The following is a 16699-nucleotide window of genomic DNA, read 5'->3' as shown; positions in this document are numbered from 1 at the left end:
CGTCCGCCCGTGTGAATGAGCCTTTAGAGTATATTCCTTGTCTTGTGAACAATTTAAGTTCAAGTGTTACCCTGCAAACGGCAAGCTGGAGTCATCCAGTGTGATGTTGAGCTGAGCGATCTGTAGGCTATGTTCACACGTAGCGGATATGCTGAGGAATATCCACATTGGAAAGTTCCAAGACAAACTCTGCAGCATTTCTGCATAAAAAAGTGCAGATTTTGGCTTGAAATCGGCTGTGAATTTTAGCAGCTGCAGTGTTACCCTTCACTTCATAAGACATCGCACCCTGGCAACCTCTAGTGAGCGCCAAGCCGCTGGGCAGGTGATTTGTAAGTGGCATTACCTGACCAGCGGCTCCAAGCTCGCTACAGGTCGTTGGGTGACGTGTGACGGGGTGCGTTGTATTCCACTGTAGATGCTAAAATCAGTTGTGCTAAAAGCCCTTAGGGTTCATGCCCACGAGTGATGCAGAATACGCCCGCGGAAAAAAAAAAGTGCCAGTGAGTGATCGCTTCAATAGAACCTTGCCACTACGAAATTCCAACGCAGATTCCCAATGCAAATCCTTTCGTGGACATTCACCCTACGGCTTCTTTCCCACGAGCGTATATCAGTCGCCATTTTCACGGCCGGACGATATATGCTACGTTGGGAGAGCTAAAACTGGTGAACGGGCCCCTGGCCCATAAACGCAGAGACTACCATGCAGTCCCCCCTTTTCCCTCCTTCCCATCGCAAGTTCACCTGTCCTCTCCTTCCCGCTCGTTCTTTACAATAGGAGGGGGCGCGATGGGGCGGAGCTAAGCGCCGACTCATCCTGCCTCCTCCCATTGATGGCTATGGACAAGGGGCGGGGAGAGGGTGGGAGCCTAGCCCCACCCACATCCCACCCCTTGTCTATAGCCATCAATTGGAGGAGGAGGCGGGATGGGACAGTGCTTAGCCCTGCCCCGTCCCCTTGCATTGCAAAGAGCCAGGGGGGAGGGGAGGACAGGTGAGCCTGCACAGGGGAAGGGAGAGCAGAGGAAGGGCCTTTAGCATCCACACTGCTAAACTCCCTCCCACCTGCGGCCGCTGCCATGGACTCCCATAGGAGCCCATGCAGCAGCTAACGTAGTTCCAGGACTATCTTTTGGGCCCAACATAAATAAGCCTGGCGCTATATTGGCCTGGCGCTATATTGGCCAGCCGGGCGCTTTTACGTCTCAGGAATATATCCATGTTATCTGATGCTTTGGAATCCAGTGCATCAGATCACAGCGTATATCAGCCAGCCGTGAAAATGGCGGGCTGATATACGCTCGTGGGAAAGAAGCCTTAACTAAAGCAGACTGTGGGAGTTGCCTCCAGAGATGCATAGTTGCACTGTAGGACTAGCGAAAGTTGGCAATTACATCGGGTGTAACCCAAATGTGGTGCACCAATCAGAGCATCCCAATCAAGAACCTCTCAGAAAGGCTCTCTGTAACAATGAAGTGTACTGTGCCACTATGTTTATTCTATTGTGCCTTTAAGCGTATCATGCCACTGCTATGAAGAAAATAAAAGTTATGTGTTATACCACAATATGGCCACAGCAGTGAGAATGGAGCTGTCTGCTTCCTGCAGAAATCAGCTCAGTGCACCAGCACACAGGCCCAGCGAGCATCTCATTGGCGGGGATCACTGGCAACAGACCCCTGTCAATCTACTATTGATGACAGGCTTTCGATAGTTTATAAGTGGACAACCCCTAAAACCTTAGGTAGTGAGATAAACTGGATTGGTGGAACACTTTATTCTTTGCGGTGCAAAACTTTTTATTGTTTTGTTTTCAAAATGTCACCTGGGCCAAAAGTCTGACAATGCTGTAGACTAACATAATTTATGCAAAAAAAGCATCCAAAAACATATAACGGAGGACACAAAGCTCCCATCAAGTTAATAAATGGAAAGCAGTGCAATAAACAAAGTTGCAGGAGGGTACTGTATATGCTGTATTAATAAATGTGGACAATCCTTTCTATTAGGCACCTTGTTACTAGATGCTCCCCTTGTGCTCACATAAGATAATTAAAGTGGTAGATAGCTCCGTGCATTGCGCAGTGGCCCAGGGTGGTACTGCAGGCTGAGTCCTATTGAAGTAACTAAGCAATGTACAAAGCTATCTGCTTCCTGCAGCAAAATTGCTAGAAGTGGGACAACCCCTTAAAGGAAAACAATCCATCTGATGAACATAGGCTGCTGGCGCGAAGGATTTCTGTAGCTCTGGTCTACATTCTGCATTTCACAGCACGGACGATAAATCATTGCAGGAAGCATGAGAGGCTGTCCGGTCACAACCTGCAGGTTACAATAGCCGGTCTGCAGGATCTTTCATGCATCTTCCTTGTAATGAATTGGTTTCTGTCTGCTGTTTAATTCATGGCTGCCAATGATTTACACTCCTTGTAAAAAAGAAAAAAAAAATTAAGCACCTAGAAGTTCTCATTTTGCTGTAAACCTGGCATGCAGTTCCATCTCAGGGGGATCTACAAATGATGAGAGTTGTGGTGATTAGATGAACGGTCTTGTCACCAGAGGCCCTAAAAGTGGTTCTCCGCTTGGCCTATAAGAGGCTCTCCGAGGCTCCTCGTGTGTAGTGACCTCTTCTTCCACTTATCTTCTGCTTTGACACCCACCTACCTTCATTTGCAGGGGTGTCATAAACGATGAAAGTGGACTGCCATAGAGGAAAACCGGGTTGTCTTCAGCGACTAATCCAGGTTTAGTTTGGGCGCTGATGACGGCCATGTTCGCACCTGTAGACCACAGGGTGAGCGCCTCAATCCTGTTTCTGCTGTGGAGCTGCACACTGCCCCCTGCAGGTGTGATGGTCTGGAGGACCAGCGCATATACAGTTGATCCCCCCTAGTAGTGGTACGAGGGACAATGACAGCTCAGCGATATGTTCAGGACATCCTGCAGCCACATGTGTTCCTCTCATGGCGGCTTCCAGCAGGATAATGCTCGGCCGCGCACACATGGGGGTCACAGGAACCCCCCACAACATTGTCACACTTCTGTGGCTGCCCGGTCACCAGATTTAGCACTAATAGAACATGTATGGGACCATCTGGGACACAAACTTCGAGAGCCAACGAGTTTGCATGATCTAGAGGTACAGTTATAGCAAATGTGAACTGATATACTGCAGGATACCATACAGAACCTGTATGTCTGCATGCCCACCTGTATCACATCTTGTATCCAAGCATGAGGCAGTATAACAAGGTACTAGAGCCTCCATGCCTGCTGGTATCACATCTTGTATCCAAGCTAGAGGTGGCACAACAGGGTACTAGAGCCTCCATGCCTGCTGGTATCACATCTTGTATCCAAGCTAGAGGTGGCACAACAGGGTACTAGAGCCTCCATGCCTGTCCGTATCACATCTTGTATCCAAGCATGAGGCAGTATAACAGGGTACTAGAGCCTCCATGCCTGCTGGTATCACATCTTGTATCCAAGCTAGAGGTGGCACAACAGGGTACTAGAGCCTCCATGCCTGCTGGTATCACATCTTGTATCCAAGCTAGAGGTGGCACAACAGGGTACTAGAGCCTCCATGCCTGTCCGTATCACATCTTGTATCCAAGCTAGAGGCAGTACAACAGGGTACAAGAGCCTCCATGACCACCAGTATAACATCTTGTATCCAAGCTAGAGGCAGTATAACAGGGTACTAGAGCCTCCATGCCTGCTGGTATCACATCTTGTATCCAAGCTAGAGGCGGTACAACAGGGTACTAGAGCCTCCATGTCCACCTGTATCACATCTTGTATCCAAGCTAGAGGTGGCACAATGGGGTACTAGAGCCTCCATGCCTGCCTGTATCACATCTTGTATCCAAGCTAGAGGTGGCACAACAGGGTACTGGAGCCTAGATGCCTGCTGGTATCACATCTTGTATCCAAGCTAGAGGTGGCAAAACAGGGTACTAGAGCCTCCATGCCTGCTGGTATCACATCTTATATCCAAGCTACAGGTGCCACAACAGGGTACTAGAGCCTCCATGCCCGCCTGTATCACATCTTGTATCCAAGCTAGAGGTGGCACAACAGGGTAATAGAGCCTTCATGTCCACCTGTATCACATCTTGTATCCAAGCTAGAGGCAGTACAACAAGGTACTAGAGCCTACATGCTTGCTTGTATCACATCTTCTATCCAAGCTAGAGGTGGCACAACAGGGTACTAGAGCCTCCATGCCTGCTGGTATCACATCTTGTATCTAAGCTAGAGGCAGTACAACAGGGTACTAGAGCCTCCATGCCTGCTGTTATCACATCTTGTATCCAAGCTAGAGGTGGCACAACAGGGTACTAGAGCCTCCATGACCACCTGTATCACATCTTGTATCCAAGCTAGAGATGGTACAACAGGGTACTAGAGCCTACATGCCTGCCCGTATTACATCTTGTATCCAAGCTAGAGGTGGTACAACAGGGTGCTAGAGCCTAGATGCCTGCTGGTATCACATCTTGTATCCAAGCTACAGGTGGCACAACAGGGTACTAGAGCCTCCATGCCTGCTGGTATGACATCTTGTATCCAAGCTAGAGATGGTACAACAGGGGACTAGAACCTCCATGCCTGCTGGTATCACATCTTGTATCCAAGATAGAGGCGATACAACAGGGTACTAGAGCCTCCATGCCTGCTGGTATCACATCTTGTATCCAAGCTAGAGATGGTACAGCAGGGTACTAGAGTCTCCATGCCTGCTGGTATCACATCTTGTATACAAGCTAGAGGCGGTACAACAGGGGACTAGAGCCTCCATGTCCACCTGTATCACATCTTGTATCCAAGCTAGAGGCGGTACAACAGGGGACTAGAGCCGCCATGCCTGCCATATAACATCTTGTATGCAAACAAAAGGCGGCTTACATCGGAGGGTTCTTCTGGGAACTCCATGCGCTCACATCAGCTCTCGGGGGTTCTGTGTTCCTGCCTAGCCGAACAGTTCCGTCTTATGATCGTAGCGATCAGACCCCACTGACTGCGCCGCGGTCCGTCCGACTCCCATCAGGGCTCCTAGCTTTTTACGTGATGAAATTGTACAGCATATGAACGAAATCATTGAAATCAATGTGTTCAATTTACCGCGTAATCCGCCGCGCTGGAAGGACCCGCCCCCTGGCCCTTTAGCATCAAGGGGTTAGAACCCCAGCTAAGGGTCCGTCCACACCGGCCGCTCTACGGGAACCTTCATGAGAAAAAAAAGCCTGCGTTTTTAAAATCGTATTCGTGTTTTACGTTTTGATCCGTCTTCTATAAGAAAAACGTCCGCATTTCTCACTGTCAACTTTTTTTTAATAAACTTTTGTAGTTCAGCATTTTTTTCCTCTCAAATCACAAAAAAACCCATATGTTAGGGCTTATTCACACGCGGTGTGAGCGCAATTCGGCCGCGCAAATACGCTGTGTGTTTGTCTGACCGAAATGCACTCACATCTGCGTAATCCATCCGCTCCGGCGTGTATATGTGTGCGCAAATGTACCTCGTGCTGGCGCACACCAAGAACTACCCACAAAATCCCCTTGGTGTTGTACGTATATGCGTAGCGAAGGCGCAGATTTCTGCGTATGTCGTGCGCATTTACACAAAACCGTGGATTTCAATGGGCTCTTGCGGTGTGCGAATGTGTAACGAGATAGGGCATGGCGTTACAATATACGCTGATGTGAACGAACCCATTGGAATCAGTGAGTTCTATTCACTGTGTATTACACCTGCAACACTTGTGCGCAAATAAACTCGCGTGAACGAGCCGTGAAGCGTGCGCGAACATTCAGCCATACGTTTCCCTACGGTTTTCATTGACTGCATTGTTAAAAAAAACGAAACGTTTCCCATCGCTATACAAAATGCCGTACGTTCCGTTTTTCAGTCCTGCAAAAAAAAAAAAAAAACCCACGCAGAAAAAAAACGGGCGTGCGTTCCACGGATGAACATGTGCCACCGCAGACGTCCCCTAAAAGGCCACGTTCCCACGGGACGGAAATCCTGTGGAATGTCCCCAGCAGGACCGCCCGAGAGGGCAGCTTCAAAACCCGCGCCTTGAAACTGCTGCTTTTTCCGTGTCATCGCCCAGCGATCCGTGACCTTTGCGCAATGTCAAGGGCCGTGGTTCGTATGGCTTCCGTTGATTTCAATGGAAGCCGTCCGCATGGAATCCTCACAAAACTAAAACATTCTGTGATTTTTCCTCCGCGATCAAAAAAAGCGTTTTTTCAATAGTATGCTATGGGCGGTATTCGCAGTGGAATCCGTAGGCGTATGCCCGCTCTGGATTTCGCAATGCCAATTCCGCCCATGTGCAGCCAGCCTTTTGCAAATCTCGTCCGCCTTGCCGCTTAGGCTTGGGCTTTAGAATGCATGCGGAATTTCCGTGCGGAAGGTCTGCACGGAAATTCCGCCCGCGTGAACCCAGTCCTTCACTGTCCTCTGTGAGGAGCACAGGCCACCTTCCCAGCAGTGAGAGGGTTACAGCCTCACCACAAATGATATAACGTGACATACTTGGACGTGATATTTCGAGAGTGCCCTGAAGGTGGCGCTGGTGCGTCATGCTTTAGAAGCACTGCTGCGCTCTATGGTTTAGGCGACGCTCTGTTTCCGTGAAGACTCTATGGTGGCAGGAAGCTGTGGCTTGCCAGTGTGACCCACGTGCTTCCTGCAGGCTGTGGAGGTGAGTGTGTGCCGGTAAGGTGACAGCATGGGTCCTTGTCATCAGTCTGCTCACCTGCCGTGTGTCGTGCAGCTGCTGGACTGTCACTGCAGTGCAGGCTCTGTGTAGTATATGCATGGCCCACCAGGTTGGGGTTCACATATATACTGAGAATTACTGCAGAGTTCCTGGAGTGAAAAAATCCGAATGGTACAAAATTTGTTGCAAATCCGCGCCAAAGTCTGTAGCGCCAAATACGCTGCGGATGTTGCCATGGATACGCATGACGTAATAACTCTTAAGGCTGGGTTCACACATGCGTCAGTGCATTTTACGCGCTTGCCCTCGCGTGATAGCATGTTTTTTACTTTTTTTTTTTTTTTTTGTGCGCCCCCATTAGTTTCATTTGTCCATTTTTATTTTTTTTTGCGCAGAAAAATGGCGAAACACGCTGATGCGTATTGTGGCTGCAGACATTGCATGTGCGTAAATAAGCCCGTACATTCTACATACGGGCACAAATGTGCAAAAACGCTCGCCGCTATATCGCTTATTAGTGCATGAACCAGGGACGATTTTTTTTTTTTTTTTTATTTGGACTATTCAGGCTTCACACGATTACGCAAAAAAAAAAAAGCAGGAAACCGTGTGCAAAAAAAGATGGGGTGCGTCCTATTTTCTTTTGCGCAAGAATCACGCTAGTCAATACGAAACCATTAAATAATCAATGGTGTCGTTATGTTACCGGATAAAATCGCAATCACCTGAAGAAGCTTCCGGGCGAACGTCACCCGGTGAATGCGATATGGGGCTGTGAATCGCGGCAGGATATCGCGCCCACCAACATGCGTTTTTTTTTCTTCCCCCGTAGGATGCAGAGTTTCTCCCATTGTTTTCAATGGGACAAACGTGGCACCGTGTGCACCTGGCATGTGGTGCAATGCTGCTGCCGGCCACACTATAAACAACGGGCGCTGCAATGTGAGGGCGCGCAGGAAGATGGGGCACGCCGCGATTTGTTTCCCGCATCGCACCGCTAAAAAAACTGCTCGTGTGACCCCATTCAGAAGAATGGGGTTCATATTTGTGTGCCATGCAATGTTCTTGCCCGTGTGATGCCGGCCCTAGGCCGTATTCACACCAGATGGGAGCAAAGAAACCTCCCAATCCAGCTGTTTAACCCTTTATATGGTTAATGCGATAGGTTGACATAGAGAGGGGGCTTCCTCTGTCATCCATCGGACCCCCAGAATGTGATCACAAGGTACTGATGGGTTGCATTGGCACACAGAGGCTTGATTGGCTCTGGCTCTGCCATCTACGGTGACCTCTTAGGGCTCGTTGACACAGGTGGACCTCTTAGGGCTCGTTGACACAGGTGGACCTCTTAGGGCTCGTTGACACAGGTGGACCTCTTAGGGCTCGTTGACACAGGTGGACCTCTTAGGGCTCGTTGACACAGGTGGACCTCTTAGGGCTCGTTGACACAGGTGGACCTCTTAGGGCTCGTTGACACAGGTGGACTTCCTGTCTGTCTATGTCATAGGCTCCACACTGGCCCAGCCCAGCACGCCCTATTCTGGTTTGCATCATGGACCCAAATCGAACATGCAGTGTCCAATGCCAACGGGGCTTCTGTGTGCTGTCTGCTAGTTACGCCCAAGGCCTCCATTAAATGTCCACTATGTGTCAAGAAGCCCCAGTGACATCACCGTCTCTAAAAATCATTGATGCCAGAGAGGCGCAGCTGGAAACCGTGACCATTAAGAGTGTCCATCGTCATCGGAAAAAGCCAAAACCGTTTGGTGCATGGCCACATGAAGCACGAGGAACTAAGTCTAAATCGTTGTCATTAAGAAACCCCTGACTAAAGGCCATCTGGTGAGCAGCAGCGTTGTTTTAGTGGAAGACCAGGTATGCTTACTGCATCTTCAGGTCTTCACACAGGATAGTGTGCCCAGATCCTACCAAACCTCTAAATTTACAGGCAATCTCTTCTACGATCAATTGGTGGTCCTCCGAGAACAGCTTGTCTCCTGCATCCAGCTGTTCTCTGCTCGGAGTGCCTGGCTGTTATACAGCCGAGCGCTCCGTGTGGGGGATGCAGAACACAGCTGGACCGCTCTGTTCTTCATATTCAGCCTGTCATCAGGGAGCGGGATACAGCTGAAACAATAGTATCAGCTGTATCCCACTGTGAATCCCTGATAAGGCTCATCGTTGTCTTTCAGCATGCTGTAAGACAACGATTAGCGACGGGGTAACGAAAACTGCACGATGTAAGTGCAGTTAGAGAACGATTATCGCTCAAAAGACGGCTTTGAGCGATTTTTGAGCGTAAAATTGTTGTCTAAGGGTGGACACCCACTAGTGTTTTTTTTTTTTCTCCACTGCGACGCAAGACTAAAGTTAAAATCTCGCATCGCAGTGCGAGAAAAAAATCGGCATCACGCCGACATATCGCCAGTCTGTTCAATGGGGCCAGCGGCAGCAGCGCTAGCCCCATTGAAAAGAGATGGAGAATGCCACGGACTTCTACCACAGCTGTGACAGGAGTTTCCTTCATCAAATCCTCTGTCATAGCTGTGGCAGAAGTCCCCGGCATTCTATCCCATTGCTTTTAATATTGAAAGCAATGGTTTCTGCCAAGCCCCGCGGAATGATTATCGGGGAAGGGCTTAAAATATAAGCCCTTCCCCGATAATCTGCCAAAAGTGTTTTTAAAAAGAAAAAAAAAAAATTATACTTACCTCTCCGGCGCTCAGCCGCGTCCTCCTGGTGGCTCCCTGGCACTGCTATTAAAGGGGTTGTCCCGCTGCAGCAAGTGGGGTTATACACTTCTGTATGGCCATATTAATGCACTTTGTAATGTACATCATGCATTAAATATGAGCCATACAGAAGTTATACACTTACCTCCTCCGTTGCTGGCGTCCTCGTCTCCATGGCGCCGACTAAAGCTGCCTTCTCCTTCCATTAGACGCGCTTGCGCTGTCCGGTCTTCTGCTCTGTTGAATGGGGCTGCTCCGGCGTACTCGCGCTGGAGAGCTGGTCTGTGCATGCGCAGAAGACCCCCGCCTCCTGAAAGGGGTGTGCAGATTGGCTGAGGGCTCAGCCAATAGCAGCTACTGCTTAGCTATTGGCTGAGCGCTCAACCAATGACACACTGCCCTTAGCTATTCATTCATGCTGCTGCTGGCCCCATTGAAAACACTAGCGATATGCCGGTCCTATACCGGCATCTTTCTTGCGCTGCGAGGCGAGAGTTTTCTCGTGTTCTCGCAGCGCAAGAGAGAATATATCGCCAGTGGGTGTCCACCCTAAATCTGCCGTTAGAATAGCAGTGTGCAACAGTCATGGTTAGTGTTGAGTGAACCCAACCAGTAGATCCCTGTTTTCGGTCAACCTCTGCTAAAAGTTCACTTTGGCATGAATCCGAACTGAGCTTTTAGCGAAGTTCTACCCGAAAACAGGGATCTACGGGCTCATCCCACTGAACGCTGTCTTAGGGGTTTGATGACCTTCCGGTTTGCTCATCACTAGTCGTGACCATAAGAATGCATTGCATAGTTTGTGCTCCACGACATGGCAGGTAAAGGTTACAGTTGGTAGGAATGAATGAATCTGGTTGTAGTATTCCGAGTCCTGTTCGATTGGGCACATCTCGGTGATGTCATAGCTGTAAGTTGTGTAGATCCCCATAACGGTGGTTATATTTCAGAGTTTTTTCTCTTTTGTCCATTAGTTTCTGTACAGAAGAGCTTACAAGCTGCCTTACCATGGATATGTTACGGGCCCAGCAGCTGGCAGCAGAACTGGAAGTGGAAATGATGGCCGATATGTACAACAGGTGAGGAAGCCTTGATTGTATATTTATTTGTTACCTGCTCACAGACTTATGAGACGAGAACTTAGGAGCCAAATAGAATAATAGTCGCCAAATTTAAAAAATGGGGAAAAAACCTACTTTAAAGGGGTTGTCTCGTGAAATCAAGTGGGTCTATACACTTCTGTATGGCCATATTAATGCACTTTGTAATATACATCGTGCATTAATTATGAGCCATACAGAAGTTATTCACTTACCTGCTCCATTGCTAGCGTCCCCGTCGCCATGGATCCGTCTAAATTCACTTTCTTCTGGCGTTTTTAGACGCGCTTGCGCAGTCCGGTCTTCTCCCTGGTGAATGGGGCCGCTCGTGCCGGAGAGCTGCTCCTCGTAGCTACGCCCCGTCACGTGTGCCGATTCCAGCCAATCAGGAGGCTGGAATCGGCAGTGGACCGCACAGAGCCCACGGTGCACCATGGGAGAAGACCCGCGGTGCATCGTGGGTGAAGATCCCGGCGGCCATCTTGGTAAAGGAAGAAAGAAGTCGCTCGCGGGGGATTCGGGTAAGTAATAAACTTTTTTTTTTTTTTTTTTTTTAACCCATCCCTTGGGTTTGTCTCGCGCCTATTAAATAAAAAAAAAACCCGTTTCGGCGTGAGACAACCCCTTTAACCCTTTCCAATCCAATTATTTTTCTCTCATTCATTCTCCCCAGCTCCAAATAAAAACCCTTTCTGCCCTTTCCTCGGGGGTCCTCGATGAGGACCAGTGCAGAAGTGTATCTGCACCCGATGTGTCTGATCGGGTACAGATGCACTCCTGCACTGCAGTGTCGGGCCTGTCCCGACATCAGAGCTGTAGAGGGAAATTATGATGTCGGGGCAGGCCCGACATTGGATTGGAAAGGGTTAAATAAATGATATCTTGTTATAATAAGACCTGCGGGGCGCCGTTGCCTTCTCCCCATTTCCCTCCAGGGTATAATTGTATTTGGCGCACGCGGGGGAACCCAATGCAGTTTGTTCTACCTCTGAAATCCGCTGCCGTGTATTTTGCCGTGAAGCCGCATGCAGATTTAGCCGTATGAATGGGCAAAGTGCGCATGCGGAACTTTAGCGTGGATTTGTGTCAAGCAGTGACATGTGACCAGGCTCCGAATCTCAGTAGTGATTTTTAGAGGTAGAACCCTCTTAAATTGCATCCAATCTTCCACCCGCTGTATAATTGCATCCAGGCCTCCCGACACACAGAATAATTAATTCTATCCCGTTCCCCTACAGAGTATCGGTAGAATTCTATCCAAACGAGCCGTCGTAGAGCTCCGTCAATGGGAAAATCTAAATGTCCTGGTTCTTGGAATGCAATGATACAACAGCAAATCTTTAAAAACGCTTTTTTTTTTGTTGTTTTTTTTTTTTCATTTACAACAAAAAAAACCTATGAAAAACGACAATGGAAAAAAAAATGAAAAATTGGTTGTTGCTTGGAGTGCTAAAACAAAAGGGCGTAAGACTCAGAATGTCAGGATGTGTGCTGGAATTTTGATAGACTGTTGACCCCCGACACTATGGGGCGACCCCTGAGAGGTTGAAGACCCTTGTGATTCTTGGGAAGACAGTAGGAAGTGGCAGCCTGGGGATATTGCAGCTCCACACTAGTTTGGGACCCAGTAAACTTGTCTTGGGATCTGGGCCTTCTCTTGGAGTGGTTTAGGTTATTAGAGCTTTTCTGTCTTTTTTTTTTTTTCCCCCTCTGAGGAATAGGGGTTTTCCACGATCTCTATCACAAACATGGTTAGGTTCACGCAGCGTGTGTCCTTTACCATCTACTTTGGGGGCAAGACTTTGGTCAGCAGTTTTTCCATCCCACAAACCTCATCATGGATGGTCATTTTTGGCTGTGCCGTTGTGACTAGAGGCTGAAGGATGTCTCCATACCAATACCCTGCCCATCTAGTGGTATAGTTCTATACTTTTCTATTTAACTGCTATTTATCAGCCCTTTGTTTGATATTTTAGACAGTAAAGGCCCATTTAGACACTGATTATCTCTCAAAAGATAATTTCTGTGTGCCTTTAAGCAGCAGCTGATCGCTCAAACGTGTTGAGCGATCACTTTGCGCTCTAAGCGGGCAATGCAGAAGACAAGTGGGGTTGCTTGTCTTCTGCATCCAGCTGTTCTTTGCTCAGAGCGCCTTTTGTTATACAGCTGAGCGCTCCGTGCAAGGAATGCAGAAGACAGCTGGACCGCTTATCTTCTGCATCCAGCTGTTCTTTGCTCGGAGCGCCCGGCTGTTATACAGCCGAGTGCTCCAAAATGGGTTTGCAGAAAATAGCTAGACTGCTGTGTTCTTCTTACCCTGGCTGTTTATGAAGAACACAGCTGGACCACTGTGTTCTTCAGATCTGCCTGTCGTCAGGAAGCGGGAGACAGCTGAAACAATAGTATCAGCTGTGCCCCGCTGTGAACTCCTGATAACTGATCGTTCTCTTTCAGCATGCTAAAAGAAAACAATCGGCGACTCTTTAACAAAAACTGCACGATGTCAGCGCAGTTACACACAACGATTATCGCTCAAAAGATGGCTTTTGAGTGAATTTCGAGCAATAATCGTTGTTTGAATGGGCCTTTATAATAAAACGTATATTCTAGGGGTGTGTTCAGTGACACTTTTCAGCTACTCTGTGATTTCTGCCCATGTATTGAGCTCTGTCTTTGCTCCCACTGACTTGTATTATTTGCTTTCCTACGTTTATATGCATGTCAAAGTTTAACGGGGACTACAAGTCTAATGAACCCCACTAACATGATGGTTCCCTATTTGCCATTCATACACGCACTATTTCTACTAACTTCTCTGTGCGCCATTTGTTGTGACGATACATTATGACTTTTGCAAATGGCGAATTGCAGAGCCTATTTCTAGTGTGAGCCAATGGCACCGGCTTGAGACCCGTCTGAACAACCTTTATCATGTTAGCTATATAAAGACACTAGCTTCTATACCCAGCATTGCCCCGATGGCCTTGCCACCCTTAATGTCCCGGCTCAATCTTTCTGGCGCTTTCTCTCTCTTTTTGAATTCAGGCCTCGTGCTGTTCTGGCGTCTCTGCGGCCCTTGATGTCCTGGTACTTTCCCACTCATTCTTAAGTCGCTGCTCACATTGTTCGCTTGTCTCGCTCGCAGTAACTGTCCTCACTTGCGGCTGGACTTCTCCAATATGTTAATTTATCTTGGAGGAATTCCAGATTCACAAAGGATCTTATTTTACTATAATTATACAATGGGCCTTATTTATTAAGACACTAAAAGAAACAAAAACTGCAAGCTGACCGCCTTAACTCCTACGTAGCAGCAGCCTATTACGGTTCTTCACCCTCTCTAGGCAGGGCGTGCTAAATTTTAGATTTTAATCCCTGTTGGCGAACGTATGGGCCTGGAGCTCCTTACCCGGAAGGTCTTGCAGGCCGAGTCTCAGAGGGCATTTCCAGACCAGGAGCAACCTGCTGCCATGTACCTATCAAGGCTTACTACTATTGTTTCTGGTGGGAGGTGGATCTGGCAGACATTCTTGGCACATCTGCTAGATCTGCCCTTTTGTAAATACGTAAACCCCCTTTTGAGGCTGAAGCTATAGTCGGGCTGTTTATACAAAATTGTTATTGTTAAAACTTTTGATTTATGTATCTTTAAAAGTTGGAGGAGTTTTTTTGGAGCGAGAAGGCAGAGACTGGGTGCGCCATGGAAGTGGGGCACTGTGTGCGTACAGATGTGAATGCGGAAAGCTGCAGTCCTGCGAAACGGGTTTTACAATGCGGGGATTCTGTCCGCTTTCTTAACGTTCCAACCTCCCCAGTGAAGGAAACATTTGGATTTCTGTCGCAAGCATGCCAGTCCTGCTCTTCTGGTCTCAGGAGGATCCTCTCCGTGCCAGTAAGCGTATTACCCAGTGAAGACAACCGGTTCTGGCATCTTCACCAGTGTTACTGATAATTTCTTCAAGGAAATTTTCTGGTGAACCTAATTGCCATTGCAAACTTTTTCTAAAAGACTAAGTCCGTTTAAGGGCTGTTATAATAAATCTGTTAATGATCTAAACCAGGGGTCCCCAAATCCAGTCCTCAGGGACCACCAACAGGTCCTGTTTTCTGGATATCCTATGGTAAGAACACCTGTGGCAATGTCTGAGGCACCGACAATAATTACATCACCTGTGCAACACTGAGGAAATCCTGAAAACAGGACCTGTTGGCGGTCCCTGAGGACTGGAGTTGGGGAACACTGGTCTAAACAAGTGGAATCTGCATGAGCTGCTTCTTCCCGCAGTGCAAGCGGAGGTCCCAGCGAAAGCCTGCGGAGTGCAATTTCCTCCCAGAGAGAGTATGTAAACACCAGCAGGCTCTAGACCCTTACCTGTTACGCCAGCACCCTAGGCAGGCCCATCACTTAGGGCCGGGCTTTCCCAAGGCCATTACCGAACTCAAACCCCGCTGTAACACCATAGGCTGGAAAAAATACTTTTAGGAGGAAAAAAAATCTATCAACTGTGAAAAATCTGCAGTAAGTATAGTTGCAAATGGTGACAAGACTGCAAATTCTTGTTGCCATTTGCAAATTACAGGGTACATTGGCCAACCTTTTGATTGCCATTTAGAGGCTTGTGCAGTATCGGATCAACAGACACCATTTCACTGATGACTTTTAACAAAGGGGGGTAGACATAACAAACGATCATTTACAAATTACTTGCATTCGCCCTGAGTAACGCCAATTATTCCCACTAAAACGCTGGCCCCTATTTATGAATATTAGCGTGTATTGCGCCAATTCTGTTTAGAACTTGACAGGCTTAAATTGTGCCCAATGTACATTTGTAGCACAGGGACTTTGCCTTAATTTACTCTGCATCAAAAATTGGAAAGATGCGGCAATTTTTATATAGCAGTGCTGCATGCGCCAAAAATGTGGCAATTTTATATTCTGAACATGGGGACGCAATGAAGAGCATAAAACTATCAAGGCTGTTGGATTTGAGCCAAAAAAGGAGCGTACGCCAAAAAACTGCACCAAATGTCTTTTCATTTACACCAACTTTCATTTGGTTTTATTAGCGCCACATTTTACTAATGTCGGAAAGATAGACATGAGCTAGCCACGCCCACATTCAGGGAAAAACGAAATTGGCTGAGCCTTTTCTTCTTTTAGGCGCAACCCGTTTGTCTGAATGTCAGTGCGCCTTAATTCTGTCGTGGTTTTAGACACATCTGTCGGGAACGTATTCCGAAATAATTCTGTGAGTTTATTTTGTGAACCAGAAGTCATGAAAAAATATTTGAATTGTGTGGTTTTTTGTTTTTTTTTTGTTTGTTTGTTTTTGTCTAGAATGACCAGCGCCTGTCACAAAAAGTGTGTTCCCCCTCACTACAAGGAAGCGGAGCTGTCCAAGGGCGAGAGCGTGTGCCTCGACCGCTGTGTCGCCAAATATCTTGACATCCACGAACGGATGGGCAAGAAACTCACAGAACTTTCTATGCAAGATGAGGAGTTGATGAGGAAAATGCAGCAGGGCGTAGGACCGGCGTAGTGACCGGCCGTGGCTCGGCGGCGTGCAGCGTGTCGTCCTGTCTGCCGCCTTGTGTATTTTTGTCTTTTTTTAATTGTACACAAAGTATTTAATTTTGCACACATCTTGTTGGTTTAATGCAGATCAATTAAAAAAAAAGTCTTATAAAATGAACGTATCTAAAACGTGGTGGTTTTTAGTGTGTCAACCTTAAAAAAATCTTTTAACCGTTTCCAAGCCACTGTCTGACCTTTGAAGACATTATGATTTAAGGCTGTACAGCTCCAATCTTGGAAGACGTCCGTCAGGGTTCTCTTACTGTATATTGCCAGCCTCTCTGCTGTCGGACCCTATCCAACGTGTCGCCTCATGCAGTACTGGCTTTAGCCAGCAGATAGCGCCGTTGTGTAATGGCAGAAAAAGAGTAAGCCCCCTAAGAAAACTAGGATACAAATTGGATTGGAAAGGGTTAAATTATAAAATGCGGGGGTGGGGGGAATGAAATCCAGAAAACCATGGCGGTTTGACTTTGGGCTAAAACAGGAGGTGGCACCTTAGGAAACCCCAGGCCAATGGTCCTGACTATGTGGCAGCTGATGGTGCAGTGC

The 16699-nt window shown here is 47.7% G+C and overlaps 1 protein-coding gene across 3 annotated transcripts in view; it reads left to right on the top strand.

Annotated features, from left to right (window-relative positions):
- The window catches only part of TIMM10 (translocase of inner mitochondrial membrane 10), a 55743-nt gene extending 39478 nt beyond the window's left edge, over positions 1 to 16265 (top strand). The window contains exons 1-3 of one of the 3 annotated variants that reach the window (XM_066589486.1): positions 6656 to 6719; positions 10444 to 10548; positions 15911 to 16265. In XM_066589486.1, coding sequence (XP_066445583.1) covers positions 10478 to 10548; positions 15911 to 16112 — 273 coding nt within the window. In that variant the 5' untranslated portion in view covers positions 6656 to 6719; positions 10444 to 10477 and the 3' untranslated portion in view covers positions 16113 to 16265. Of the gene's footprint in view, positions 1 to 6655; positions 6734 to 10443; positions 10549 to 15910 lie in introns of those variants that run through there. The other 2 variants (XM_066589487.1, XM_066589484.1) reach the window with 2 other exon arrangements.
- Positions 16266 to 16699: the final 434 nt, after the last annotated feature.

The sequence above is a fragment of the Eleutherodactylus coqui genome, chromosome 2 (genome assembly GCF_035609145.1).
Source record: "Eleutherodactylus coqui strain aEleCoq1 chromosome 2, aEleCoq1.hap1, whole genome shotgun sequence".
NCBI classification, from domain to species: Eukaryota; Metazoa; Chordata; class Amphibia; order Anura; family Eleutherodactylidae; genus Eleutherodactylus; species Eleutherodactylus coqui.
This window is presented reverse-complemented; position numbering and strand designations above follow the sequence as displayed.